At 33.2% G+C, this 27708-nt stretch overlaps 2 protein-coding genes and 1 long non-coding RNA gene across 14 annotated transcripts; 1 reads left to right on the top strand and 2 right to left on the bottom strand.

Moving 5' to 3' along the window:
- Positions 1-3027: 3027 nt before the first annotated feature.
- Positions 3028-13193, bottom strand: LOC112756329 (uncharacterized). 12 transcript variants are annotated; one of them, XR_011873790.1, is made up of 16 exons: positions 12882-13193; positions 12592-12708; positions 11138-12501; positions 10114-10269; positions 9747-9807; positions 7160-7682; positions 6953-7082; positions 6615-6689; positions 6164-6250; positions 6002-6052; positions 5241-5300; positions 4987-5051; positions 4795-4903; positions 4617-4662; positions 3796-3919; positions 3028-3381 (listed from the first exon to the last, which is right to left on the bottom strand). It is a non-coding gene; the product is annotated as an uncharacterized lncRNA (long non-coding RNA). The 12 variants fall into 12 exon arrangements; XR_011873781.1 differs by lacking the exons at positions 12592-12708; positions 12882-13193 and adding an exon at positions 10438-10687 and having other exon boundaries at positions 11138-11865; XR_011873787.1 differs by lacking the exons at positions 12592-12708; positions 12882-13193 and adding an exon at positions 10438-10687 and having other exon boundaries at positions 3796-3916; positions 11138-11865.
- A 2942-nt stretch (positions 13194-16135) lies between these two features.
- On the bottom strand, positions 16136-18778 carry LOC112756591 (serine/threonine-protein phosphatase 7 long form homolog). The gene is made up of 3 exons (XM_025805210.1): positions 18722-18778; positions 16338-17053; positions 16136-16244 (listed from the first exon to the last, which is right to left on the bottom strand). The coding sequence occupies exons 1-3, from the start codon at positions 18776-18778 to the stop codon at positions 16136-16138; spliced, it is 882 nt and encodes a 293-aa protein (XP_025660995.1).
- Positions 18779-24267: 5489 nt separating this feature from the next.
- On the top strand, positions 24268-24771 carry LOC112756590 (probable transcription factor PosF21). Its single transcript, XM_029293782.1, has one exon. It carries the CDS (start codon positions 24268-24270, stop codon positions 24769-24771), a length of 504 nt encoding a protein of 167 aa, XP_029149615.1.
- Positions 24772-27708: the final 2937 nt, after the last annotated feature.

Below are 27708 nucleotides of genomic sequence, written 5' to 3'. Positions count from 1 at the left end.
GGATGTTGAAATATAACTTTAAATTAATTGATAATATATATAATTTTCAAATATTTGTATATTAAATAAAGAAATTATAAGTAAGCTTTTGTTGAAGAAATAAGCTTGCCAATAGTAATTACATTTGCAAACAAGTAAAAAAAAGAAGAAGAAATAATGCTAGTAATTACATTTGTCAAAACATAATTTATTAATAAAAAAATAGTGTTATTCACACATATTATATAATGGTGTATTATGTAAAATTATAGAGCTGCAGATTTACAGTCCTACAATGCTAAAAACGAAAAAAAAAAACAGGTTATTATTATTATTATTATTATTATTATTATTAGTAGTAGTAGTAGTAGTAGTAGTAGTTGTAGTTACTATTATTAAATACTACTGCTGTTATTATATAATATTGTTGTGTGCAATCTCGTCGTTATTGGTTTAGGGTTTATTATTATTATTATTATTATTATTATTATTATTATTATTATTACATGAGACTATATATTTATTATTGTTATAACTGTTCAGTGTTTAATGTATATTATTACCATAATCTTTTTTCATATGTAAAAAAATAGCCATTAATAAAAAAATAATGGTACATAAGGTACTAAGGAATCATCAGCAGTAGTACGTTCTCACGCATAATAACCACTTTCCACCACCACGCCACCATGCTGCCACCATGCAGCAACTTTTTCATTTTACATATTATATATGTATTTAATTTATATTTTTAATATTATGCATACATATAAAATAATAATATATAGACTAAAATGACCATGAGCGTAGGGTTCCATATTACATTACTCTCAGACGATTACTCTTCCTCTCATAGCAGCATTTTGTGAGCACTCTTCACTCTTCTAAGCACACTGCATTTTGTGAGCACTCGTCACTCTTCTAAGCACACTGCTGCCCTTTGACACTGCATCCTCACTCTTCTAAGCACACTGCATCCTCACTCTTCTAAGCACACTGCATTTTGTGAGCACTACTCCTCACTCTTCTAAGCACACTGCTGCATTTTGTGAGCACTTCCAAGTCACCTCCTCGCCTCATAGCTGCTGCATTCTTCTAAGCACCAAAGGCAGCCTCTTTTTCATTTCCCCGTCGACGTCAATCTCTGTAAGGTAAGCTCCTACAGTATTTTTCTTTTTTGAAATATGTAGGCCTTGTAGCATTCTTATAATAACTTTCAGTAATGTTTTTTAAGTAACTCAGGTGTTGTATTTTGAAATGGAGGGTTATCAATCAGATAATAGTCTTAGCGGGTCTTCTCATCACCAGGCAAGTTACTATATTTTGTTAAACAATAAAAAGCCATATGCTCTGTTAATGTAGGTGACGTTCTTTATGCATAAATTTATTATTATTAAAATTTGAGAATTTTATGAATCATTATATTTAAAAAAAAATAAAAAAGGTTTAGAAATTAAATTTTGTTTTGTATTTTTTTTATACTTTTTAAAATATTTATTTAAATATTACCACAAAAATTTATATTTAATAGATAAGGTTTTTTTTTAAATTTGATTTTTTTTTATTATTTACAAAAAATATAATATTTATAAATTTTTTATGTTATATTTTTAAATCATTTAATATTATTTTATATTTTAAATATTATTTTTAACATATTTATTCAAATATTGTCACAAATTTATATTTAATAGATAAGTCATTTTTTAAATATGAAATTTTTTTTATATTCAAATATTACTGACGTTTCTTATAGTATAATGCATAAATTTAGAAAATATTTTTTATTATTATTAAAATTTGATAATTTTATGAATGACTATATTTTTTTAAAAAGTAAAAAAATTTAGAGCTTTGTATTTTTTTTTACATTTTCTAAATTATTTATTTAAATATTGTCAAAAAAAATCATATTTAATAGATAACTCATTTGCTAAATACAAAATTTTCTTATTATTTAAAAAATATAATATTTATGAATTGTTTTTGTTGTATTTTAAATTATTTAGAAACTGTTTTGTTAATAATATTTTTAAAAATATATTTTAGAATAAAATTATTAACATCATATTATATTTTTTTTACTTCAATTAATATTTTTTGTATGATACAATATTATTTTTTTAAATAATTTATTTTGGTATAAGGATAAAAACTAAAACTTTTTTTTTTTATTTGATTCTAGGATCAATCTGAAAATCAAATAGTTCGTTTATCAGTCCAATCGTCAGATGACTCTTATCATACGGCTATCCCAGATCAGCTACCGGTATGTTAAAATTTTTTAGAATGTTAGAACCGAACGGATCAGTTTAATGTCTTGCTTTCATATTGTTCGGTACCTTCCTTTTCTCTCTTTAGGTGTTTATAGAAAAAATAAAACAAAATATTTTGTTTAGTACTGTTTTTGGTAATAATGCGGGCCAGAAGCCCAGTATATAGGGCTGAGTAAACTAACTTGGGCTCTGGAGGTTACAGGGTCAGCCTGTATCTCAGCCTGTTAAGTATCATAGGAATTTATATAAACAATCATTTTTCATATTTTCATGACCATAAAAACAATAAACTTCTTCATTTATATTGCTTGTATGTTAATTAGAAGCATTACTTTTATTTTATTTATTCGGATGCTTATCACTGAATAAATAAAAACATTACTAATTGATCATTGTAAAAATACTAAGCAATAAAAATGAGACTATACAAAAGAAGTCAGAAGCAGAAATAGGATGAATTTAATAATAATTAAAATAAGTTAGACATATGGTTCTCCAAACAAAAAATACTAACATTATATAACTAATGACATACTATATAATAGACAAATCATAATTTTCCTCAGTAACTAAAAGACAAAGCAAAATTGAGCTATTGGAGAGTTCACTTAGTGAAAGTAAAAAAAAATTGATAGCATCAAGTTATAGGATTAGATAAACACCACAATCGATTAGCCTTTTTCACAATAAATCAAACAGCATGATTGACAAAAACAAGGCTCAAACTTTGCATAGAGAAAAAAGGATAAAAAACCTAAATGGAACATGTATCTAGCAAAGTAAAACATTATCACTTATTATTGCTTCCTAGTTTTGACATCACAAGTTTTGACATCATAGAATTAGAATACAATGAAAGTCCTACAATATGATGGAAAGAGATTTTATATCTCAGTCTCAGCTCCAATCAACTTATGATATTACAATTAAAGAGTTAAAAAAGAAAAAGAAAACATGTTCAAACAATAAAGAGGTTCATCTATAAATAGGATTTGTAGTCGCTTGAAACTTCAATTAGTTGTCCCACTCTCCTTGACTCCTTGACTGATAAGAAAATTTATACTGAATTCTGAAACTTAATAAAACTAACCTATATAGTTGGTAGAACCTATGAGTTTTGGATATGCTGCACAAACAAAGAATCAAAATTTTAGTAAAATATTATTTTTGAGAAAACTAAAAAATCTGAGAAAATAGCATGTCATCTCTAAACAAGTAGGAAGAAGGGAAAAAAAAACCTAGAGTTCACATTATTTTCAGGAAACTATAATTAGAATTCAGAACAATCAAAATAAGAAATAGGATAATGGAGATAAAAATATTACATTGACAGCTGATAGTTTGGGGTATCTTTTCAATGAAAACAACTAAGGAATGCCTTTTTTAGGTCCTAATGCAAGGAATTGTTATTCTACTTTTTGGTTTGCATTTAAGGTTAACAAAAATCCTGGAAAGGACTTAACATATCAATCTTTCTACACGTTTATATATATGATCTCACAAATTCTAAACGAAACACACGTTCTATCTATCCACTTACTTTTTTCATCTCTGATCTTTTCCAACGCCTAAATCAACAACAACCACCTGCTCCTATTCCAATTCATCAGCCATTCCAAGCTCCTTATTATTAGCTTCTCCAATTCTTCGCCCTGAATCATCTTCTTTATTTGTTCAACCACCCAGTGTATGTTAACAACACACATTCCATTGCATTACATACCAAAGTCATTCACATTCTTTTATTTTTTCCAAGAAAAAAAAAACTCAACTTGAAGCAAAATATAAATAAATAAATGCAGAAAAAAAGGAACTTTTACATCATTAAATCACATGAAAAAGTTGTAACTAACACCTAGATATTTTTTCCTAACCATCTAATAAAATATAAATATTATATAAAAAAATTCATATAACTATATTAGATTTGAGGAAGTTCCTATAACTACTTACATATTCAAAGATGCTAGTGGGTATCAAACACTTAGAAATGAAGCCCAGCACTTTCCTATGCAAAAATTATTCGTATGATATAGCAAACTATGAAAAAGAAAGTGAAAATAATTAGAAAAGAGATACTTTTGGTAGAACAAAGGAGTAGGGAAATGATTATTCTTAAACTTAACATTTCCATGAGAGCACATTCATTCCCTGTTTCTGTTTTTTTTACTATTACCCTGCACACGCGGATGGAAATCATTATTCTTTGTTTGTTTAATTTGCAAACTCCAAAACTAAGATAAATTAAAGAAGCAGAAACAATCATTAGGGGCAGATGTGGCATAATAAACACGACTTAAAGAAGGAATAATGATTTTTCTAATCGTGTATATGAAATCCAAAATGAAATGAAATAAATACCTGTGTATCATAGCCAAAAAGCAAGCCACCAGTTCAAGCAATCACACTATCAAAGAGACAGAATAATTAAAGTTCTTACCTAATGATGGATAAATGCAAATTCAATAGATTATGCCTCTTAAGTAGAAAATGTATATATCAAATGAAATCTAAAAAATAGCAAAGGTCTTGAAATTACTTCAGAATCAGACTCTTGTAAATCAAAATATTGCATGATTTCTTCCCAGTAGGAACAGAAAATGCAGCAAGAATGTTTGAATTGACAAATGAACCAATCAAAGATGCACCTAGTAGGAAGAAAAGGTTAAAAACAATCAATGCCATCATCTTAACTTCAACTAATGAAATCAACTAAGGGTAAGTATAGAACCTCCAGTATAAATTTTCATTTCTAAGGGTAAGTATAGAACCTCCAGCTGAGGGGAAGACGTTGAGCTGCTTAAAAGACAGAAATCAACTAAAACCCAAATCCATCTCAAATATTTAATTCACAAGAAATGGTGGTGCAGTCATTTTAGTAAACCTTATTGATCCTTTTTTTTGGATCTAGATAGTGACCACAGTTTTTATGGCAATATTTAAAAGATTATTTATAGTAAACATTGCAAGAAAGTACTCACTCACCTCAGTTCTCACAATTCTCACCAATGTATGCTTATCTAAAGGTTAGGATGTAACCATAACCTGAAATTGATTTATCATTTCAACTCAAATCACAATTTATAGATACAAACATAATTCATCTTTATATATATTAACTATAGGGTATATCAATTTCAAAATAAGTGTCTCAAATTAATTATGTACTGGAACTAATCAAATTATTAAAAACATCTTAATTTAAATGAATTAGATCCTTGATAAAAAAATATCAGTATTACCTCTTTTTATCTAACATTTTTATTCTTTCTTTTCACTCATTTTCTGTTATGTATTTTATTGTAAGATAAAAAATTTAGTGTTTTCTAATATTTTTGAATATACAATTATTTTGGATAAAATTTCATTTTAAAAAGATATCTATCTTGAAGAAAATTGTAGTACACAGACATGACAACAAACTTTATTGACCTTTTTTTTGTCAATTGTCTCTATCTCTGCTAGTATCCTCTACCTCATCAATATAGGCAACGTGTAATGAAGGATATTTACAATCAAGATATTTAAAGGAATATATAGTGAATTTGCCACTCAAAAGATGGGCCATAGTTATAGTGTCCAAATTTATTGCCAAATCAAGAAAATTTTTGCCTTTGCTGATCTTATGCCCAAATTTTAGTGCCACTTTGAGAAATAAAAAGTAGAAGTCAACTAAAACCAAAATCAATCTCAAACCAAAAATTTCAAATAACTTTGAAAACCCAGGGGATGCAATGGACGCTCACCTTCACCCAGTTTACTGTCAACTTTGTACAAAGGTTATCCTCCAACTTCATCTTTTAGAAGTCAAAACACAAATAAATGACCAAATATATAAACAAAGGACAATTGTAGATTTGATGAAAGAGATTTATTAGAATGGATGAAGTTAGTTACCATGTTCCTACCTATCCTCCTAAATAGAGAGGTTTGAAAAAGTTAACGGACCTCTTGCAATGAACAAAATTAAATAAATAAATAAATAAATAAAGGACCTGAAAACAGAGCATACACAATATCAGTTAAAACAAAGTCACCAAAATCATAGAATTAAATAAATAAATAAATAGACAAACCTGACGAAAAGATGAGAACTTTTTATATGTGATAATGGAATGTATCACAGAGCAATATAGAACATATAAAATTCAAGTATGTGAAGCAGTAATCAGCTCAGCCAAACCAATTAGAAATTGAATTGGGGTTTGTCAAAACACTAAAAAGGGTGATTCTAAATAGATACATATTTGATTCACAATTTTCATTGGAAACATATCTTTATCAAACATGAATGACTTAAAACAAACAATGAAACAAATGAATAATAGGTATGATAGGAAATCAAAAAAGAATGCATACAATATCAAAATGCTGTGACGTATTATCTGGAAAATCCAGTAAGTGTTTGAAGAGATGTTCTACACCTTGTTCCTCCTAAGGGAAGATAAGGAAAATGGTCAGGAAAAAAAAAAGGAGGCAGAGATATTAATAAAATGACTGACACATTATCTGCTTTGATTTGCTCTTCCAATTTTTCCTGAATAGTTTAAGAAAACACAGGAAATAAATTTAAAAGAAAAATGGATATTAATAAAACGGATAACAGACTTTAGAATTTACAAAGAAGTTTGCTTGCAACAAAATTAGATCCACTTTCCTAGTAAGCAAATCAAAATTATAAGAAAGAAAGAAATAACCTGAAGGAATTTGATGTAATGATCGAGGCGCTTGAGTTCTGCAAGAATCCTATGCTTACCCGTGAATTATAGAACCATTTCCGACAACACTTTAACTTGCAACTCGTTTGAGTATGTCTGAAACCCTAAACTGCAAAACAAAAACAAAACAAAAAGAAATGAATACTTGAAAAAGTCAGCAAAAGAAAAGAACTCAAATATTGAAACCTGAAGCTCAATAGTGTTAATCCCACTTTGGAATAAATAGCTAACAGTAGAAACAGTATGCATTTGGAGGAAGAAGAAGAAGTATGCAAGAATCTTTTCATGCTTTCAAGGGCGTGACGTGCAGCAGATTCCAACGCCGTTCCAGTTTTCCGATAGCCACTTCTCCAATCATCTGTTTATTGCTGCGGTGGCACGTTCTTGAATATCCTTGTTCTTCCCCATCGTGCTTCCTCCATCTCTGGGTCGCCCCTACTTCTCTGGACTTCCGAAATCTCCCTTCCCATTTAGTCTGACTTTTAAGATAAACTTCAAATCTTCAGCTACAATCTCAACCCTACTGGTTGCTGGGATACCCTCCGCTGCTCTCTTCACCTTGTGCTCATAGTCTCTGCTGCTAAACCTTCTTCTTCATCTGGGTTCGCTCAGTTCTTTCTCCTTCGACACACGGCTTTCCCTTGCTGCCATAGACGAAGACATTTGCAACTTCCAGCTCTATTTTGATGAAGGGACTGCCCAGCTGATCCTGATGACTTGAAACACAATTTTCAGTTGGTGACATGAAGAGAAAAATGAGGAGGAAGAGAAGGATCAGAGGATGTGGGGGTGGTGGAGGTGGTTAGATGAAGAAAAAAATTAAGTTTCTTTTCTTTTGTTGAACTGCTTGACCTTTATATATTAAATAGATTAAGAGATAGATGTAAGGAAAATTTAATTTTTTAAAAAAATCCTAAATTCTATGAAGATTACATGTCAGTACTAACTCTTCTTAATTTGTTAGTCTAGAAGATTATTTTGGTCATATGTTATTTTAAAATACCAAGAATAAGAATTAAAACTATTATATTTATATTTTTTTCATTTGATTTCAGGATCAATCTGAAAATCAAGTAGATCGTATAACTCAAAGATCGTCAGATTCCTCTTTTCATACGGCTGCTTCACACCAATCATCGGTATGTTAATCTTCTATATAATATTACAATCTCATAATATTATAACAAAAGATATACTTTATCTTCAAAAAAGTATTTGGAATAATTAAAAAAATCAACTCCAATTTTTCAATTATTTATTAAAAATAAATGGTTCAAAATTAAAGATTAATAAACACAGTTAAAATATTTTTTTAGATATAATTAAGATATGACTCTTTAACATTACTATTACATATTTCTAATTTATTTGTTATAAAAAATTATTATTTAATTACTAATTATTGTTTTCTCTATTTAATTTCAGGTAGATGCTGAAAAGAAATGTACTGTGTTACCTTTGGTGTGCCTTTTAATTTGTTTTTTGTTTGGGGTTTTAGTTTACATTTTCGGGAAGTTTAGGGATAAATCTAATAAGGGTAATTCTATAAAGAAGTTTGTGGTAATTGTGGATGGCTTCTATTTCATAGTAGTTACTCTAAGCACAATAGGTTACGGGGATATTACCCCTATTTCTGAAGCTGGTAAAGTCTTTACTATGATTTTAGCTCTTTCGTGTCCTGTGGTTTCTGCTATTCTTGAAGGCTACCTGAAATGCCTTCTTAGAAAATTAGATAAGTGCTTAGCTAAAAAATTAGAAGGAGGCATCTTAGATTGTTTGGTAGTCAACCATAAAATAGGTTATTGGACAAAAGTTTTCTTAGCACTTCTTGCTGGCCTGTTTGTCTTTGGCATCGGAGCAGTCATAGTCCATTATTCAGAGAAAATGAGTTGGTTAGATAGTGTTTACTTTTCTGTGATTTCCATAACAACAGTAGGTTATGGGGATTACTCGTTTAGAACAACAGTAGGAAAGTGTGTTACATGTATTTGGTTTTTATTTAGCTCTATTATTTATAGTTTTGCAATTTCATTTCTGATAAGTTGTATTCTTAGGCCAATTACTCCTCAAAACGAATGAATTGTATTTTGTGAATAGTAAGATGACCATGAATGAACAGTTTTCTTTTCTATGTCTTTTTTCTTCTTTCTTAAATCAATCAAAGCATGATATGGACAGTAGATTATTTATTATTAGTCATTAGAAATATTGCTAATAATATTTGACAAGATGCTCCTAATTTCAAATCACTGATGAAGCCTACTACTACTAGTGTGTCGTTCCTAGATGTTTGGAGGGGAAAAAAGAGGCTAAAACAAGATAGGCAAAGGACTCTCTGTGCATATAACAAGTTACAAGACAATCTAATAATTACAACTTACGAATTTGTCAAAAATTGCAACTATTTTTTACTATGCAAATTAATAAGGAGGGAGAAAGAGGAATAAAGTTTGGAACCGGAAAGAGTGGATTGAAGCCATGGGGAACGGTTGGTGGTGGTAGTGTCAAGCCACCACCAGTGTGAAGGTTGTTTCTTGGTCATTTCATCCATCACCTTCTTCACTCTTCTCTTGTTGCTTCTCAACAACGAAAACAAACATAAATATGATGGCAAAACAACAAAGAAGAACCTCGGTTTCCATAAATAATATTATTAAATCAAAAAGCTGAACAAAAGCTGAATTTTAAATGTAAGTAGTATTTTTCTAAAACTAATAAAATTTAAGTAACAATCATTGGAAGATAGAAAGAGGGAGGGAAAGAGAGAATGGACCTGACTTAAGCAGAGAGAGAGAGAGAGAGAGAGATCAATCCACTACCCCCGAATCACAAGCCTGGCACAAAGATCTATGATCAGAACACCGCTTTATAGTAAGAAGAGCAGATCCAGCAATTGAGGTTTCTCCTACTACCAAACACAAAACCACAATTCTCTTTTTAAATTACTTAAATACATGGCAATAGGTGAGGAATTTGGAACCTTCAATCTCACGGAAAGTTAAGTTGATTAACAATCATGAAAGTTCCAAGGCTACTACATGAAAACCCAGAAGGCTGGCATCATACCAAACTAAAAAAGAAAATAAAAATAAGCTAAATAAAAGTACCCAAAGACCAAAATTGAATCTTTTTTTAATCACCTACTGAATACTGTCCATGGGTTTTCCTTTTTCTGGTTCGGTTTTGATTACGAATCATTTGCCTCCGCTCGACCTCAATGATTCATCAAAGAGCACCCAATCAACAATCTGCGTAGTTCATCTCTCCATGGCCCCAACAAAGCAGATTCAAATATCCTAAGGGAGATTATGAACAAAAATCAGAATTTTGGGGGGGGGGGGGGGGGGGGGGGTTAGGGGAGTTAGACACTTGATAGTAGGAATCAACAAAAGGCATAAGTAGAAAAATCTATCATGAATCCCACATTCAATTTGTTAAAAACTTTTAGAGACACCGTCAGTTACCTTTCAAGTTAACGAATGGAAGATCAAAGTAGGCTGAGACAAATGTGATCGGCACTAAATTGAAAAACTATTAATATTTGATTAACTGAAGCTCACTAACATGGTTCGGCATGGAGGTTGACCATAGCACCCTCATCTTATTCCAGTACACCTTACAAAGGGAGATATAAGGATTTGCAAATGGCAACAGAGATTTTTGTTGTTTGTTGATGTGGTAGGTGGAGATTTTGGTCGGGATTTTAGTCCACCCCTGAAAACGGTAGGTAGATATATTGATTAGGTTGTTAACCATAATTAATAACCCCGTTGTTGGGCAAATTCCTCATGGGCCATAAATATTACACGTTAAATATATGAATCCTAACTCTCTTACTGAAATTGCTATGGATCTATGATGTTACAAAATCTCTAATCTCTCTCTGACCTATATATATATATGAATCCAAACTTTATAAATGAGCAGGGATGAGATAAAAAAGATACCACGAAGAGCAGATCTAGGTTTCTCATGTAGGAAATATGGAAATTGAGAAATCAGGCATTATTTAAAAGTGTAGATATGAAGCCGATGTTAGGTATACTATAATCAACGCAAAGTGTTTGGAATAGGACTTTAAACAGCCAATCAAACAGAGCAGACAACATACTCAAGCAGCAACAGCATCACTAATATCAACAATTGCGAAAGAAGAAGAGTTACCTGGAGGACTCATTTATCTAATGGTCTAACAGCTAATGTGCTTGCCTCCTTTAGAATCAGACTTGCTGCTATAGCCAACCACATGACATTAGAACAATCCTGCAAAGGGAGGCATTCTGGCAGCAAAGGAGGCGACGAATCAACCAACACAGCGTGAGACTGGAACTTATCTAATCTCGGGAGCGATAACAGTGGGTATCGTCTCAACCAGCTCGACAGGGAAGGGTGGCAATCGATACCAACAGGCTGGAAACTCTCCAAGCATCGCAGAAAATGGTAACTCAATGCAAGAAGCAAGCGAAACCCATCAGATCGTCGACGCAACCAACCGCTCCGAGCTCCGACTAGCAGCGATGATGGCAAAGGGCGAGCATGTGGTTCTGCGGTGGAGAATGACCGAACAAGCAGATCGTTTTGAAGGTGAGGATAGTGGCGGGCCAGAATCGGCCTCTTCAGCGCGGCTACCACGAGGATCCATGCTCCACGACCGGTTTCGATCCAGCCACGAAACGGGTTGGGGGAGAGGAGGAGCGACTTGGCGGAATGATGAAGAGGAGTGGTAGGTCAGATTCAAAGCAAGAAGAACCAGCGCAAGTGGGTTAAGACAATAGTATGTGTGAAGACTATCAACTACAGTTTTGCAACACGTGACATTAGTCTCTTTTGACTTTTAGACCTTTTGCAGAAAGGAGGTGCAGTAACATACAGGGTGGCAGTTGATGTGCAGAATGTAGGCAAACTATTCAATGGAGCTTTAAAGATGAGCTCCATTAGATGGAATTGTCAGAATAATTCAAAATTGACCCATCTCTATTTTTTATATTCACAAATTGACCTCCGTTTTTTTTTTTTTTTCTGGTCATGGATATGAGCTCGGAAAACCCAACCTACCCCAACCAGACGTAAGATTCATAGGGGTACAAGATTGATGAAAAATTGAAAACTCAAGTATCATTGCTCATATCACCTAACAAGATTCAAAATTAAAGGTTGAGCAGATTCTTCATCTTTAGTCTCCTAGCTACCTTGGCAAGTGGCTGAGGTAGTCACGGATACCAGGAAGCAGAAGAGTTGCAGGTCCTCATAGTGGCTGAGTTGCATTGGCTTTCGATCATCGAAGATGGAGACATCAATTTGTGCACAGCTGAGGTAGGATGCAGTGCCGTTCCTGCCAGTAGAACTCTCGGGTTTGCGAGCAATTACAGAGGGCAGTGAGGCACCTGGGGCGGCGCTGGCACTTGAGATCCTTTCTTGACCTTCGATGGCAACCATGGAAGAGCTAAGTGCCTAAGGCTAGATTAGACATTTCTGGTTCAAGTTCTTGTGTTTGGGTCAGTTTGGATTGCATCTCGACCCGTTCGACTCTGTCCAAAATAAATAAATAAATAAATAAAGGCTCAGCTTCCACCTTCATAGAGAAAGCTTGGAAGATGAACGAATGCTGGATTTAGCACCTAATTTTCCCTAATCAATCCCCACAAATCAAATCTGCAGCAACGAATTCCACTCCACAGGCCACAAGAAATTCAGATCTTGGTATGAACAATAGTGAGAAAAACATCATGATAGATCTGGAGAAGGAAAAAGAAAAAAAGTTATTGACAAAAAAATGAAAATTTTAAATGTCTTAGGATTAGATTTTGCTTAAAGGTAACAAAAATAGAAACAAAATTTCTCAACTTAAACAGAGTAAGATTCATAAGGAAATAGTGAAGAAAAGAAGAAAAATAAACATGTCATTTGCCTTCCATCGGACAACGGCGTTTCATCCGGGGGTGCGGTCAGCAGCAAAATCATGGCGGAGGAGCTCGAGCTAGAAATCCCTTCAGCAAATTAATTGAACTTTTCTGACTCCATTCCTTCCACATTTCTAAACTTTATCAATCGCTACAACTTGACAACCTCATGACATTGATGTTTCCGTTTAGTTCATACAACCGGAACTCAAGTTCTGTTTTAAGTTGAGTAAACTCAATGGTTCAATTCCTCGTAAGTTGAAAAAGCTGAAACAACTCACAAGTGTGCTTCTTTGGAAAAATGCACTATTATGTATGAGGTTGTTAATAAACTTAATATTTTATTTCCAATAAATAAATATAAGATAGTGAAATGGGGGCAAATTCATAAATATTTTTGAGAGTTCCATCGAATGGAATTCTCATATAGAGTTCCATTAAATACTTTGCCCAGAATGTATTGCACAAATACAATAGAGTTGGTTAAGAGTGAAATTAAGTCTAACGATTTTTGTGTGTTTTTTTTTTTATTGGTTCAGCATAAGTGCTTCTTTCTTTTGTGGATTCAGATCTAATGGTAGAAAATGCTTGATTTTGGGCATGGATTGAGATTTTATTTTTTGTGGATTTGTGAAAATTGTTATCTTCTATTTTTGGACTTGTGTTTGTCATAATCTATCATTAATCGTAATGAATCGAGTTTAAACTTTGAATATTAATTTATTGTGTTGTGTCATTTATAAGTACTCTTGTAAAATACATATTTCCACAATAAAGTGAATATATATTTTTTTTGTAATATATTTGTGCAAATATTTTTTACAAGAAGAAAAAATTATTAAACATATATTACCTGAGTTTTTATCATATAGATCACCCATATAAACCATGTTAGTGAAAAATTTACGTGATTCAGCCAAAGAAAAAATTATTACAGGTTCAACCAAGAGGGCATTTCTATGTAATTCGAATTAGCCTAATTCGAATTACACATTCAATGTAATTCGAATCTGATTCGAATTACACACATACACTAATTCGAATAAGGTGATTCGAATTACACACACTCAATCCTTAGTAATTAGTGCTTGTGTGCGTGTGTGTAATTCGAATCAGGTTATTCGAATTACAGTGAAGGTGTAATTCGAATTAGACTCATTCGAATTACATAGAAACGTGCATCTGGTTGATGAGCAATTTTTTGCATATGACACCTATATTGGTGTAACGCATGGTTATGGATCTTAGAGGAGTTTAACGGAGGTGTGACGGCGTTCAGTTGGTGTGAGGAAATCGGACGGTCCGATTTCATGCAGGTTAGGGAGGACACAAATCGGACCGTCCGATTTGTGTGAGGCAGTGATGTAGTTTGCAAAGAAATCGGACGGAGCGATTTCATGAGAGGAGGAAGATGATTTTGGGCCAACGAAATCGGACCCAGCAATTTCATGTTTGCTTACTAGAAGACCACGAAATCGGACCCAGCGATTTCTTGGACCTGGAGGAAATTTTTGGCGGCCAACCTCAAAACGGATGGTCCGATTTCAGTGTTCAAAAAAATTTGAAATGGAGCATGCGGTCGGACGGTCCGATTTGAGCTTCACAGTTACTCAAATTAATGCCGAGCTACCAACCAATTCTCATCTTCTTCTTCCCACAGCTTTGAGTTCTCTGAAGCTCGAAGCTTTCTTTCTCTTTTTTTCTATTCGGTGATGGATGATAGAGTGAGATTGAAAGTGTATTATGATGGTCAAATTTTATTACAAACATCTGAGGGAGTAAAATTTGTGTGTCAAAATTCATTAGATATTGTGATTCCATTTACTCTGTCATTTGAAGAATTAAAAGGTGTGATTTGGGAAAAAATGGATCCTCAAATACGTAGGGGAGTGTCATGTATTCTGTACAGATGTCCTGTGTCTGTATTTGGTGGGTTCGTTCAATTTTAAACGAAATACATAACCGATGAAGCGAGCATGCAAGAAATGTTTTCAGTGTATCTTGAAGGCCGGTCCCGAATATCATTCATCGAACTGTATGTTTAGTTCGAGCAATCTGCAGCGGATCGAGATATTGAATTAGAAGATTACAGCATTGATAGTGAAGAAGAGTTTGAAAGTAACTACGAGGTGGTTGGTCCAGGTGTAGACGAAGATCATGCAGACGATGCTATGGTGGCAGACGTGGCGGATGTGGCAAATGCACTAGCAAACCAGCAGCCTTTTGAGGAGCCGACTTTCATGCGGTCACTGGATTTGGAGGCAATGCATACATCGGAGTTTCCTCAATATGTAAATGCAGGTATGTCATCATTTTAAATTAAGATTTGTTAAGATATGATTTGTGCATCAGTTTTGAGTTTAGAACAAATATTTAAGAGAACGGTAAATAGGCAAAATATAGCATATAATTAGTAATTGGTTAATATTTGATTATCAAGTGAACGTGTATGCTGAGAAATTGAGTATTTTCCATCGTTGTTGTTAGAACCAGACTAGGCCAAACCGGACCGGCTAGTTTGACAAGGCAACCACTGAACCGAACCGGCTGGTTCGACCAGAAAACCATCGAACCGAATCGTAGATTGGTCCGGTCCGATGATGAGACCACACTTGGCAACGAACCGGCCAGAACCGTGCCAATGCAGAATGAACTGGGTTGGTTCTGGTATCTTTGTCTTCCATTGTTGCTGTTAAAACTGGACCCGACCGGACCGGACCGACCGGTTCGACCCAAAAACCATTGAACTGGTTTGCCCGGTTCGGACAGATAACTATTGAACTGGACCGGTCCGATTCGTCTAGAAAATCGTTGAACCTGACTGGCGGTTCGACTAGAAAACCATCGAACCGGACCGTAGGTCGGTCTGGGCCGATGATGAGACCACACTTGGCAAAGAATCGGCCCGAACAGGTCAAATCCAGAATGAACCGATTTGATTCTGATAACTATGTCTTCCATTGTTGTGGTTAAAACCGGACCGGACCGACCGATTTGACCAAAAAACCATTGAACTGGACCGAACGGTTCGGAAAGGCAACTATTGAACTGGACCGGTCCGGTTCGTCTAGAAAACCGTTGAACCTGACCGGCCGGTTCGACTAGAAAATCATCGGAACCGGTTCTGTGATTATTAGTTTATTATATACTATTTCATGGCCTAATTGATAAACTTATTAACTTTTGCATGATGCATTGTTGATTATGCAAGTAAAGGAGTATTACGCACCGAATAATAACACGACTAAAGGAAAACAAATATTTATTTCTTACAACTAACATGTCCTTCTTGCAGATCATTTAACGCTCTCCTAAACTGTCCAAGAGTACGATATCTGTAGGGACGTTCGGCACGCTCCCAATTATGCCACCTGACAGCAAACAATTCATTAAATAACATTTATCAACGAAGTTTAAAATACAGCGTGCACCACTATTTAAAAGCATGTAGTATTTAAATTTACCAGTTTGCAATCGGAAAGAGTCGAAGATTGTCAGAAATCGGCGCAAGAAATGGTAGCCAGATCCAAGCCCAAGTAAGCAAAAGTGTTAGTGGACCATCAATCTCTTTACAGTCGACTCGAGTTGCCCTACACAACGCTCTATAAAGGTGTGCCAGGCATGCCGATCCCCAACTAAACTGTATAATCCCAGAAAAGTTGCGGAGTAATGGCAGAAACTTCCAGTGCACCCCTGCCCCAGACTTATCTCCAAATATAACGGTACCAAATAATAACATTTTGTGGCACTTCACGTACCTCTGAATCTGAATATTGTCAGCCAACACTATACGATCCTTCAGTGCTCGAAACCAGGTCAACTTGATGAAACTTCCTCTACACTCACTCTTCCTAGGTGCAACACTAAACTGATCCAGGCATTCAGCCTTTAATGCCTCATAACTGCTGAGTGTCGGTCCTGTAACTGGCAAACCATTCGACGGAAGACCAAGAATAATCGCCACGTCCTCCAACGTCACCGCACACTCACCAACCGGTAAATGGAATGTGTGAGTTTCAGGGCGCCATCTTTCGATCAGAGCATTAACCAATGCCGACTGACATTGGACAATTCCAATATGAGAAACGTGATAAAAGCCTGTCTCCCGTAAATGTCCCTCTACAATCTGATTGTACCGATCTGGCGGTATGTAGTGGTCACATTGCAACGTCCGTGAACCCTACAAAACATAGTCACGATTCCACATTAAACAAATATAACCTTGTTTAATTAACAACCTAAATTTATCATAGTCACATTTTCATAGATCACATAACCAGTAAAATATAATCATATTAACAACTATATTATTAATAAATCTTATTGCTAAATCTAATTATTTTTTACAATCTAATGGTTATCAATAAATCTTATTGCTAAATGCCTAAATCTATATTTTTTACAATCTATGGTTATCAATAAATCTTATTGCTAAATCTAATTATTTTTAGATGCATTAAAATTACCCATTCAAATGTCTTTTTTTTTTTGGTGACTTACCCATTCAAATGTCTAAAATAATATTTATATAGCACTAATAATAATAATTATTATTATTATAATAATAATAACAGAAATACATCAATTACGTAAATAAAAATTATTACTACAATAAAATTATTTATTACAAAACAATTAACACTAATTAATTTATTTATTATCACACACGTTTAAAACTTATTACTTAAGGTAGCGTTTGTTTTGAGGTACTGAGACAGAGACTGAGAGACTGAAACTCAGTATCATGTTTGTTAGTTCAGAGACTGGTACTAAAATTTCTGTCTCTGTCTCTAAAATTTCAATATTTCAGTACCTCCAAAAAGTAGGGACACAGGGGACTGAAATTTTTAGAGATGGAGACTGAAACTTTAATAACATTTTATACCTAAAATACTTTCATTTCAATTAATTAATTCCAATTTTACCCTTTGTGCAAATTAAATTAGAGTTTTATTCTTGTTTCAATTCCTGTCTCCCATTTTGCGCCAAACAGAATACTGAAATTTATTTTAATTTCTGTCTCTTAGTCTCTGTCTCTCAGTCTCAGTCTTTCCGCCTCTGTCTCTCCACCAAACGCTACCTAATATTCTTATAATAAATAAATTACTTCCGCACGCATACAGTACAGTATTATTCTTCTTCACCAGTCTATTAATTGTATTAATTAATTTATTATCATACGTACAGAATATTTAAAAAAAATTGTTATTAAACTAAACAACTAACAATATCACTACAATTAATCTACTAATATGTAATCTCACTATTATTTTAATTAAATTAAAATATTTAAAAATTATTACTACGTTAATTATCAACATTAATAAACAACTAATCTAATATTATTACTATTATTTTAGTTAAATCAAAATCATTAAAAATTATTATTACTACACTAATCTAATTTCTAACATTATCACTATAATAAATTATTAATTTCTAACATTATAATTATTATTTTTATTTAATTAAAATATTTAAAAATAAAAATTTACATAATTAGGATGATCAAGATAATTAGTAATGTGAAGTTTCGGACAATTAACATCTTTCACTCTCCTTCTTCTTGGCATAACAGGCAGTGGTGGTCCAAATTTTTTTTTCTTTTTGGAAGCTCGGTTGTGTTAACAATGGAGGAGAATGTAAAAGTGAGGGTGGTGGGGTTGTAATGTTGTTGAATGAAAGTGAAAGTGGAGAATGAATGAATACACTTCGAATGTATACACCCAGAAGGAGGGGCCATCTTACATGCTCGACGCGTGGTTGGTGGGGCGCAAATCGGACAGTTCGATTTGTGTACTTTCCCAACCTAAAATCGAACCGTTCGATTAGTTGCTGGAAAACGAACCGTCTGATTTAAAGATTCTTGGCCGTCACATTTCGGTGAAGCACTCAGCACCCCCATAACGATGATATACACCATATCACTTCTAATATTGAAAATAAAATTCTGTCTAGTTGATTCATGAACCATTTTTTTTTGCTGAATCACGTCATTTTAGTATTTCTTTGACTTATTTGAGGGATTTGCCCATATTTTTATTAATGCAATCAAGTATCTTTTAACTTATTTCTTTAATTAGTCTTTTATTATAATAATTAAAAAAAATAAAACAAACACATCTAATTAAATAAACTTTAAATTAAATATAATTAACAATATGTTTACTAAAAAATAGTAAAGTGACTTAATTAAAAAATAATTAAATAATATTATTAAATTAAAAAACTCAACAAATGCTGAATTTTAAATATAAGTAGTATTTTTTTAAAAACTAATTGTAGTTTCTTAAAAACAGGAAACATAATTAATTAAAAATTAAAATAATAAAATATTAAATTGAAAGGCTGAATGAAGGATGAGTAGTGTTATCCATAGAAAATGTTAGAGATCGGCAATTTTTGTGATTTGTAGCCATCAAATAGCCATCAATAATAGTTTTAATGGTGTGAGATTGGTGTGAAATTTTATCTAATAACTCACTTTTCTTTGCTGGTTATATGCTGGCCATAATTTAACAAAATTGCTGGTCCCTAAACTTTTTCTTATCCATATACACAAGCAGGAGCTCTTCTTTCTTAAAAGGAAAAGAAAGTAAAAACTCTCAAAAAAGTTGCGAGTAACGTAACGTTTCTCAATAGAAAAATGTAGTAACGTTTATTACTTCTAATGATACATTTGAGAACAGATGGGAACTTATCAAATCTCGGGAGCGATAACAGTGGGTATCGTCTCAACCAGCTCGACAGGGAAGGGTGGCAATCGATACCAACAGGCTGGAAACTCTCCAAGTATCACAGAAAATGGTAACTCAATTCAAGATGCAAGTTTGGACAGTTTTGATATAGAAGCACGCGAAACCCATCGGATCGTCGACGCAACCAACCGCTCCGAGCTCCGACTAGCAGCGATGATGGCAAAGGGTGAGCATGTGGTTTTGCGGTGGAGAATGACGGGAACAAGCAGATCGTTTTGAAGGTGAGGATAGTGGCAGGCCAGAATCGGCCTCTTCAGCGCGGCTACCACGAGGATCCATGCTCCACGACCGGTTTCGATCCAGCCACGAAACGGGTTGGGGGAGAGGAGGAGCGACTTGGCGGAATGATGAAGATGAGTGGTAGGTCAGATTCAAAGCAAGAAGAACCAGCGCAAGTGGGTTAAGACAATAGTTTAAGATCAATGGAACGGTAACGGTGTTCTTCCTCTGAGCGACAATGGTGTCTCTGGTGGAGCTAGACCTCTGGTCACTCATCTTTCCCATCGGGTCAGAAAGGTTGTCGGGGTTCGACTGAATCTGGCCCGTATAGCCAAATACAAAAAGAAAATACTAATACTAATTGATTAATGATTATAAATATCCAAAAAAATTTTCCATATATATATATATATATATATATATATATACTAGCAGAAGATCGCACGGATTGAAAATTTTTATTTCTTTTTTCAGCCCTTTTAAATTATCATATAAAAAGGTATTTTTATTGTTTAATTTTTTATTTAAAGATAAAAATTAATTTATTTTATCATTACTCAAAATACATAAATATCATTTCTTAATCTATCATAATTTATAAAATTTTTTTAATTAAGACCAAATTTATACTCATTCTTTCTATTCTTATTTTTCAAAATATTCATTTGAATATCAGCATACTATTTGATGAGCACTTAAAATTGGTTAAAGAAATCCTGCCTCACAGTATATTGTATCATATTCAACTTCATAAATTATGCGATAATAAATACAATTTAAACATATAAACAACATAGTTTAAAAGATAAAACATAAATAAAAACTATAACCAATATCATTTATGTAAAAATTCTTTGATTTATTGTGTTAAAATAATTTATTTCTTAGATAAAAAAATTATTTTACAAAAATATAAGTTATCATTTTTCAATGCTAATGAAAGTCTATAAAATTTAAAAGACCCATTGCATAAAAAAATGAGGAACTTAAAGATTTGAAAAAACTGCTATTTTGACCTTTGATTTTATTTATTTGTTGACGGAAAAAAAGAGAAAAAGAATAAATGTCCGAAATCTCTCGTCAAACTTATTTCTCAAGATGAAAAAAAGAAATACAGAAATAAAAACAAAACTTTTTTCCAACTTGAACTATCCTTCAAATCTCTTAACCACTATCTTTTAATTTAAATCCTAACTTAGTTTAAAGAAAGTACTATAGAGGACGTTATTTTTTGCTTTCGGACGTTACTTTTTGCTTTACCTTTTATTTAAAAGGTAAAGCAAAAATATAATCTACTTTTAATATACCATTTGAAAAATAGAGAGTAGTATTCCAAAAATACTTCTTAATGTGCCTCTAAATTTTTTTCAACTTATCAAATTCAACAAATCATATGACTTATACTACTATTACTAAAAATATCTATCCAACCAACAAAGACATAAAATTAAAGTAGTACAGAGTTGTAAAATAACAATAAAAAAAAAGAGGTCAACTCAAACAACAATTGCAAAAAATAAAAAATGCATATGTGTAGGAAATGCAAATTTCTAATAGCCTCATACCACTCTAGTCTAGCTCTATATTAAAACTTTAAAAAATATGAATTCTTAAAGGATGTTTACAGTCAACGAATACTCTCTTCCTCTTTTTTTTCTCTTTCTTAATTTCCAACCATAATTAAATCATGAATCCCAGTGGATAAGCTTATGGCATAATGAACCATTTTCAAAAATGACACAGGTAAAGTAATAACTTTAATGGTTTAAAAATTACGTGATATGAGTAATATAATTATGTAGGTGACTTAACAACTGTACAAATAATTATTCATAATCACAAAATCTAAATATAAGAAAAGTGCTCATTTGACTCTTTATCGCCCTCTTTTTCTAATCATTCCGCCGCTGCTGCGTTTGAGAGGGAAAATCACAGCCTCAGGAGGAGAAGTCTCGACTTGTCCTCCGCCCCATTATAGCCTATTTCGGCTGTGAGTCTTCATCACCCTCTTCCTCTACTCATTCTGTTGCTGCTGCATTTGGGATGGATAGAGAGAACTTTGAGACATTAGGATTTCGAAGAGAGAAAGAATGTGATTATACGGAAGATCAAGAAAACCAAGCCTTATTCCTTAATTTTTATTCCAAAAAACTCAATTAATCTCTTATATATTTTCATATACCAACATATCACAGTATACATAATAGTAATTAACATTTATTTGAAACAAAATCAAAGAAATACTAAAAAACACGATGACGAAGCATCCGATATCTAACCTGTTCTGGTGAGCAAACATTTGGAATTTAAAGACTTCTACTGTGTTCGGCCCACTTTTCCAGCCCCTCATCCGAGGTCTACCATTTCAGTCGCGTCCGCCGTGGCCTCCGCAATGCCTCCGGACACTGTTCTGAGGGGTCATTGGCGGCAGAAAACAGCGATGAAATTCGGTAACGTTTGCCTTTAGGGCTTCCGTCGCCCCGCTTTGACTGGACCAGATCCCGATATACCGGCATTTTGAGTAATTAAAGAAATCGTTTCTTCCTCTTCATAGATGCTGTCGGTGTCACTGCAGCCGTTTATAGCATCCGTTCATTGAGATCAATAATGTTCCTAGAGAGAGATATGGCAGAGAAGCATTGAGAGAATAGCCAGATTTGAAGAGAAACCTGAACTGAAGGGAGGAAAACGGGGTTGAAGGGCTAAGGTTTCAGAGTGGGAAAAACATCGAGAAAGAAGGAGAGAGTGTGTGTCTCAAGTAAAAGCAAAGAATGGTAGAATGCAAAAAAGGATCGAGAAGCAGAGAACTGGGTTTAAGAGTGAGAGTAACACCATAAGAGAGAAAGTGAGAAAATAAGAGAGAAAGAGAGTGTCACACAGAGGAGAGGGAATGATCGAGGTCACAACACCGACGAAAATGATCCAGGCCAGAAGGAGAGAATAGTCAATCGAGAAGAGAACGAAGGGAGTGAGGGGATTAGGTTTTAGGTTACTCCTTTTTCATTTTTTTATTCCAGATTAACGTGAGAGTGACGCGTGCCTTAATGAGCCACGGCTATTATACAAGTAATAGATATAGGTAAGATGGGAATAAATAATTAATTTTTTATAATTATATATTATTATTATATGAAGCAAGATGAAAGAATTCCGCTAGGGAGCTAATGGATAAAAAATGAACATTTAAGATAAAATACTACTAATTTCTCAAATACAATACACCTATATTATCCAGAATAACCATCCGGGTACTAGGGATAATAAATATTTGATATCCTACTGAATCGAACATCCCTAAATCTCCATTATACACATTATACAGATACTCTATTGACTCTCTATACTTTCTCAAGATAAAAAGCACAATTGAATTTGAATTTTTCTACGACATTTAATGTAAAATTAAGATTTTTATTGCAAAATTGTCCAGTTTCTATTATATTAGTTTGAAATAATTTGAAACATTTTTTTGCAACACATTAAATAATACATTATTTATTTGCATTTATTTTATGCAGGTGTAATTCCTCTACACAATATATAATGATTCAAGTTATACTGATAAACTTAAGGTTTAATTTAATAAATTATTCGTACTAACCATTTTTTAAAATTATTTGACATCCAAACAAAGCATTCATAATTTTTTGATATTGCTTCACTTGATGCATAATACAGTTCCAGGGAAGAGCGGGTAACCCACTAGTGGATAGTAAAAATAAGGTATATTTGGCTATTTGCTTTAGTACGATAATAAATTTATATGTATTGGTATAATAAAATTGTAAACAAATTAAAACACGACACATGGATTATATTTTCTATGTCACTAATTAATTTTATTTTTTCTTAAATACATATCATCTCAATACTTTTATTAAATTATCCTTATATTTTAACAAAAATAAAAAATAATTTTTATTTAAAAATTTAAATATTTTTTTATATTAGACAAAAACTATCCTAATACTTTTAATTTAGTCAAAATTCAACTAACTTTAGTTTTATATTTTTAAATTTAAATCAATTTAAAAATTAAAAGTTTACAACAAAAACATATATAAAACATAAAAAATAAAAAGTGTTTGAATCGTCTTTCCACTGCGCCTAATTGCTACTAATCTGCGATTTCATTGTTATCGATTTCGTATGCATGATGCTTATTCTTTATCATTTTTAGAATTACCATTACTCGGACTTTCACGTTAGGCAATTGATTTTTTTTTCTGCTTTTTTTCCTTCTTCGATTCTTAGGCTGTCATATTTCGTGGAATGAGATATACTGGGGGGTTTGGAGTGGTTGGACTGTATTAGCTTAGCAGTAACATTGCAATTGCATAGTGTTCGTTAGGGTTGTGGTTCCAGGTTCTAGCCCAGACTCCAGTCACTTTGGTCATGGAATGTGGATTTAGTCACGATGCCCGATAATCCTCCAAGAAATAGGGGACACAGGCGTGCTCATTCAAAGATTCTAACCCTACCTGATGATATCAGCTTCGACAGTGACCTTGGTGTTGTTGGAGGCGCCGATGTGGCGCCGTTTTCTGATGACACAGAGGAGGACTTACTTTCAATGTACCTCGATATGGATAAATTCAATTCATCATCTGCGACATCAACATTTCAAATGGGTGAGCCATCTAATGCTGCTGCAGCTTCAGGTTTGGCACTCACATCAGGTCCTGCATCAGGAGGGCCTACCTCTTCTGCAGAGAACAGTGTCCTTGGTAACAATGAACGGCCTAGAGTTAGACACCAACACAGTCAATCCATGGATGGGTCAACAACCATCAAACCTGAGATGCTAGTCTCTGGTTCAGAATACATATCTGCAGCTGATTCTAAAAAAGCAATGTCAGCTGCCAAGCTTGCCCAACTAGCCTTAATTGATCCCAAGCGTGCAAAGAGGTATCGTTTCTGAACAAGTCCTATTTGTTTTGTCATTATCTTTAGCTTGGGGAGACTGAACCAATTATGGACTGGTGTGTGATTTTGTGCCTTATTTAATTCTGAAATTTAGATATGTTTATATACTGTATTTTGATTGCTGTAGTTGAATTTAGAAGCATTTATCATATACTGTCCTCACTGATGGTCCCAAAAAAGAACACAAAAAGTTTGGCAAAGACATGTGTACAAAGCGGATGAACCATGCTGACACCTATATTCATACATAGTATACTACAATTTCTTTGTAATCCACATTTAAGTAGAAACACTTGCATGATCCAAAATCTTTGGAAGTAATGCTAAGGGACTAAGGGGAAATGTGAGTCTTAGTTCATGTTGTAAATTTTGAGGTTAGTTTAAAATTAGATTCATATTTCATACATATAAATCCTAAAATTATATTCATGTTGTAAATTGGCTGTCCATTTTTGCAGAGTTATGTTTGGTGTATTTATTTTATGTAAGATAACTGAGTCGATTTATTTGATGTTTATCATTGAACTGAATTTTAATGAGATCTAGTATGTTATCTAATGATGGATGAATTGTTACAATGTTATATGCAAAATTAGTAGAATAATCAGTTTTCATTCTTGAATGTCCAAAGAGCATCTGTCTAATCTGTGTTCCAAACAGAAAATCCAAGATTTAGTTACTAGTCACGACTCTGTTACATCTGTTTTCTTTTGGATTAAGTTATTGAACTAAAAACTCAGATTTCCTAACATATAAAAAGGGTTAGTTGATACAAAAGATTTAATCGAAAGTTACGGCACTAAACTAACTTTAATCACAAGTTCCTAAATATTCAAATTATCAGCTTAAAACTAACTCTAAAAAAAGGGCCATGACAAAAGCATATAGGAATGGAATGATAGTTGAGGAAGTGTGCTATTTGAGAGTTAGCAGGATTTGAGGCCACTTTTTCAATGTTGGTTCCTGCTCCTACAGATGGAATCTCATACATTTGAGCATTTAATACCTCAGGTTCGAACTTCGGCTTATCAATAACTGTTCCAGAAGACATATGGTTATCGTTTTTTGCTTGAGAATGTAAGTTAATGACATTAGCTTGGTCAGGAACAGATTGAGAATACAAATTTTTCAGTGGCAGATTCTCTGTACTAACAAGATTCCTGTTGCATGGCCATGGCTCCATTATTGTTAATAAGTTGTGGCTTCAAAAGCATTTTCATCAGGTGTTCAGAAGAGATATTTGGCATTGAATTCGCGAGCTCCGTTGCACCGTTTTCAGGAACTCTTATCCATGGTCTTCGTATCAAAGTTCCCCAGTCATTTTCTGCACCAATCAACATTAACTTATCAGACACATGAAAGCTCATCGATATTTGAGGGAACACAGATCAAGTAACTAACCCAAAAATTCGGATTGTAATGGCCATTTTAGACTCGACATCAAAGAAGGAAATATAAAAAGGCTTTCATAATGGGTTTTTGGAGATTTAGCAAGCTGATTTCAGGATGTTTTTTATTTATTTATTTATATTTTACAAATTTGGACAAGTTGCAATCGTTTAAAGACTTATTTATGAGGCAATAAAAAATTCTTAGATTTAAAGAATGTCATAATAATGTCTTAAATGAGAGGCATTGTTGTATAGTTTTAACTAAAACTTTGAATTGTTTCCACGTTTTGAATCTTTACGCTGATTTATTATTGAAAGTATATATAGACATAGGGGATTTAAATTGTAGGCTATTAAAGTTGTTAGAATGGAATTACAGACAAACCTAGACAGGGGTAAAATGAATTTCATCGACCTTCTATGGTCTTGTCTACTCTTCATTACAATCAATAATGCTGTTGTCTATTCTACTGTGGTTAACCTTGAGTAACTAGCATATGTATTTCAAGAGTCTTTCCACTTGAATTTCAGGTCGCCAGTAGATTATTGCGATGCTGGTGCAGCAGTATCTGAAGATTATATTTCTGGTCTACAACGTGCTTCTAAAGGGATTTATAATAATGATGGTTCTCTAAGATATAGTACTACCAAACACTACAATGTGGAGCTTAAGTCTCTAAATGGATTAACACTATTCTTGAATGGAGCTTGCATTAATATTAGAAACCTCTGTTTATTTTGACTTGGTTTGTATTTTGCAATGGCAAAAATTGTGACAAAAGTTATACTTTTCAGGGCAGTGAAGGTGACTGTTTTTATGTTGTTGGTAGTGGAGAATTTGAAGTCTTGGCAACTCAGGTTTGTATCTTTGTCATTTGATTGCCGTATCGATTTTATGGATCTCTGTGATGGCTCCTCAACTATTCTTTCAAGCAAATACTGAAATTTATTCAAGCCAGAGGCAAAGGCAAGGATCATGGCATCTGCAGGCGTCCAAAAGTTCTAATTTTATTTTAAAAGCTTTCTTAGCAAGCAATTTTTCATTCATGATAAAGACAACTGACATAAACACTTACGAAAACCACCTTTCTGTTATTTCTAAAACCTAATCCAGCACTCCGGCTCTCTTGGCTTTGCCCCTTGCATAATCCATATGAAATCACGTTTTCAAGGTCTAGGACCATATCACAAATGTTGCTTCTACAAGCATTTCTAAAACCGGATTACTTTCTTTGTTGTGAACAAGATGTGTTAAAATTCTTGTTCTGTGTTTATAATAATGGCAGGAAGAAAAAGATGGGGAAGTAACCAAGGTTTTACAGCATTACACATCGGAAAAACTATCATGCTTTGGAGAGCTTGCTCTAATGTGAGTACTATCCATTTTTCCCCTTGTGGTTCACGCTGATTGAAGAAATTTTTTGTAACACAAAAAATATCCAACTATCAGGTCATTCAAGTTTACTCAAGTTCACATATTCGTTGAGGACTATAATCCAGCTGAATTAGTGAATTACTAAAATAGATATAATTCAAGTATA

Source organism: Arachis hypogaea, chromosome 16, assembly GCF_003086295.3.
Source record: "Arachis hypogaea cultivar Tifrunner chromosome 16, arahy.Tifrunner.gnm2.J5K5, whole genome shotgun sequence".
Classification (NCBI taxonomy): Eukaryota; Viridiplantae; Streptophyta; class Magnoliopsida; order Fabales; family Fabaceae; genus Arachis; species Arachis hypogaea.
This window is presented reverse-complemented; position numbering and strand designations above follow the sequence as displayed.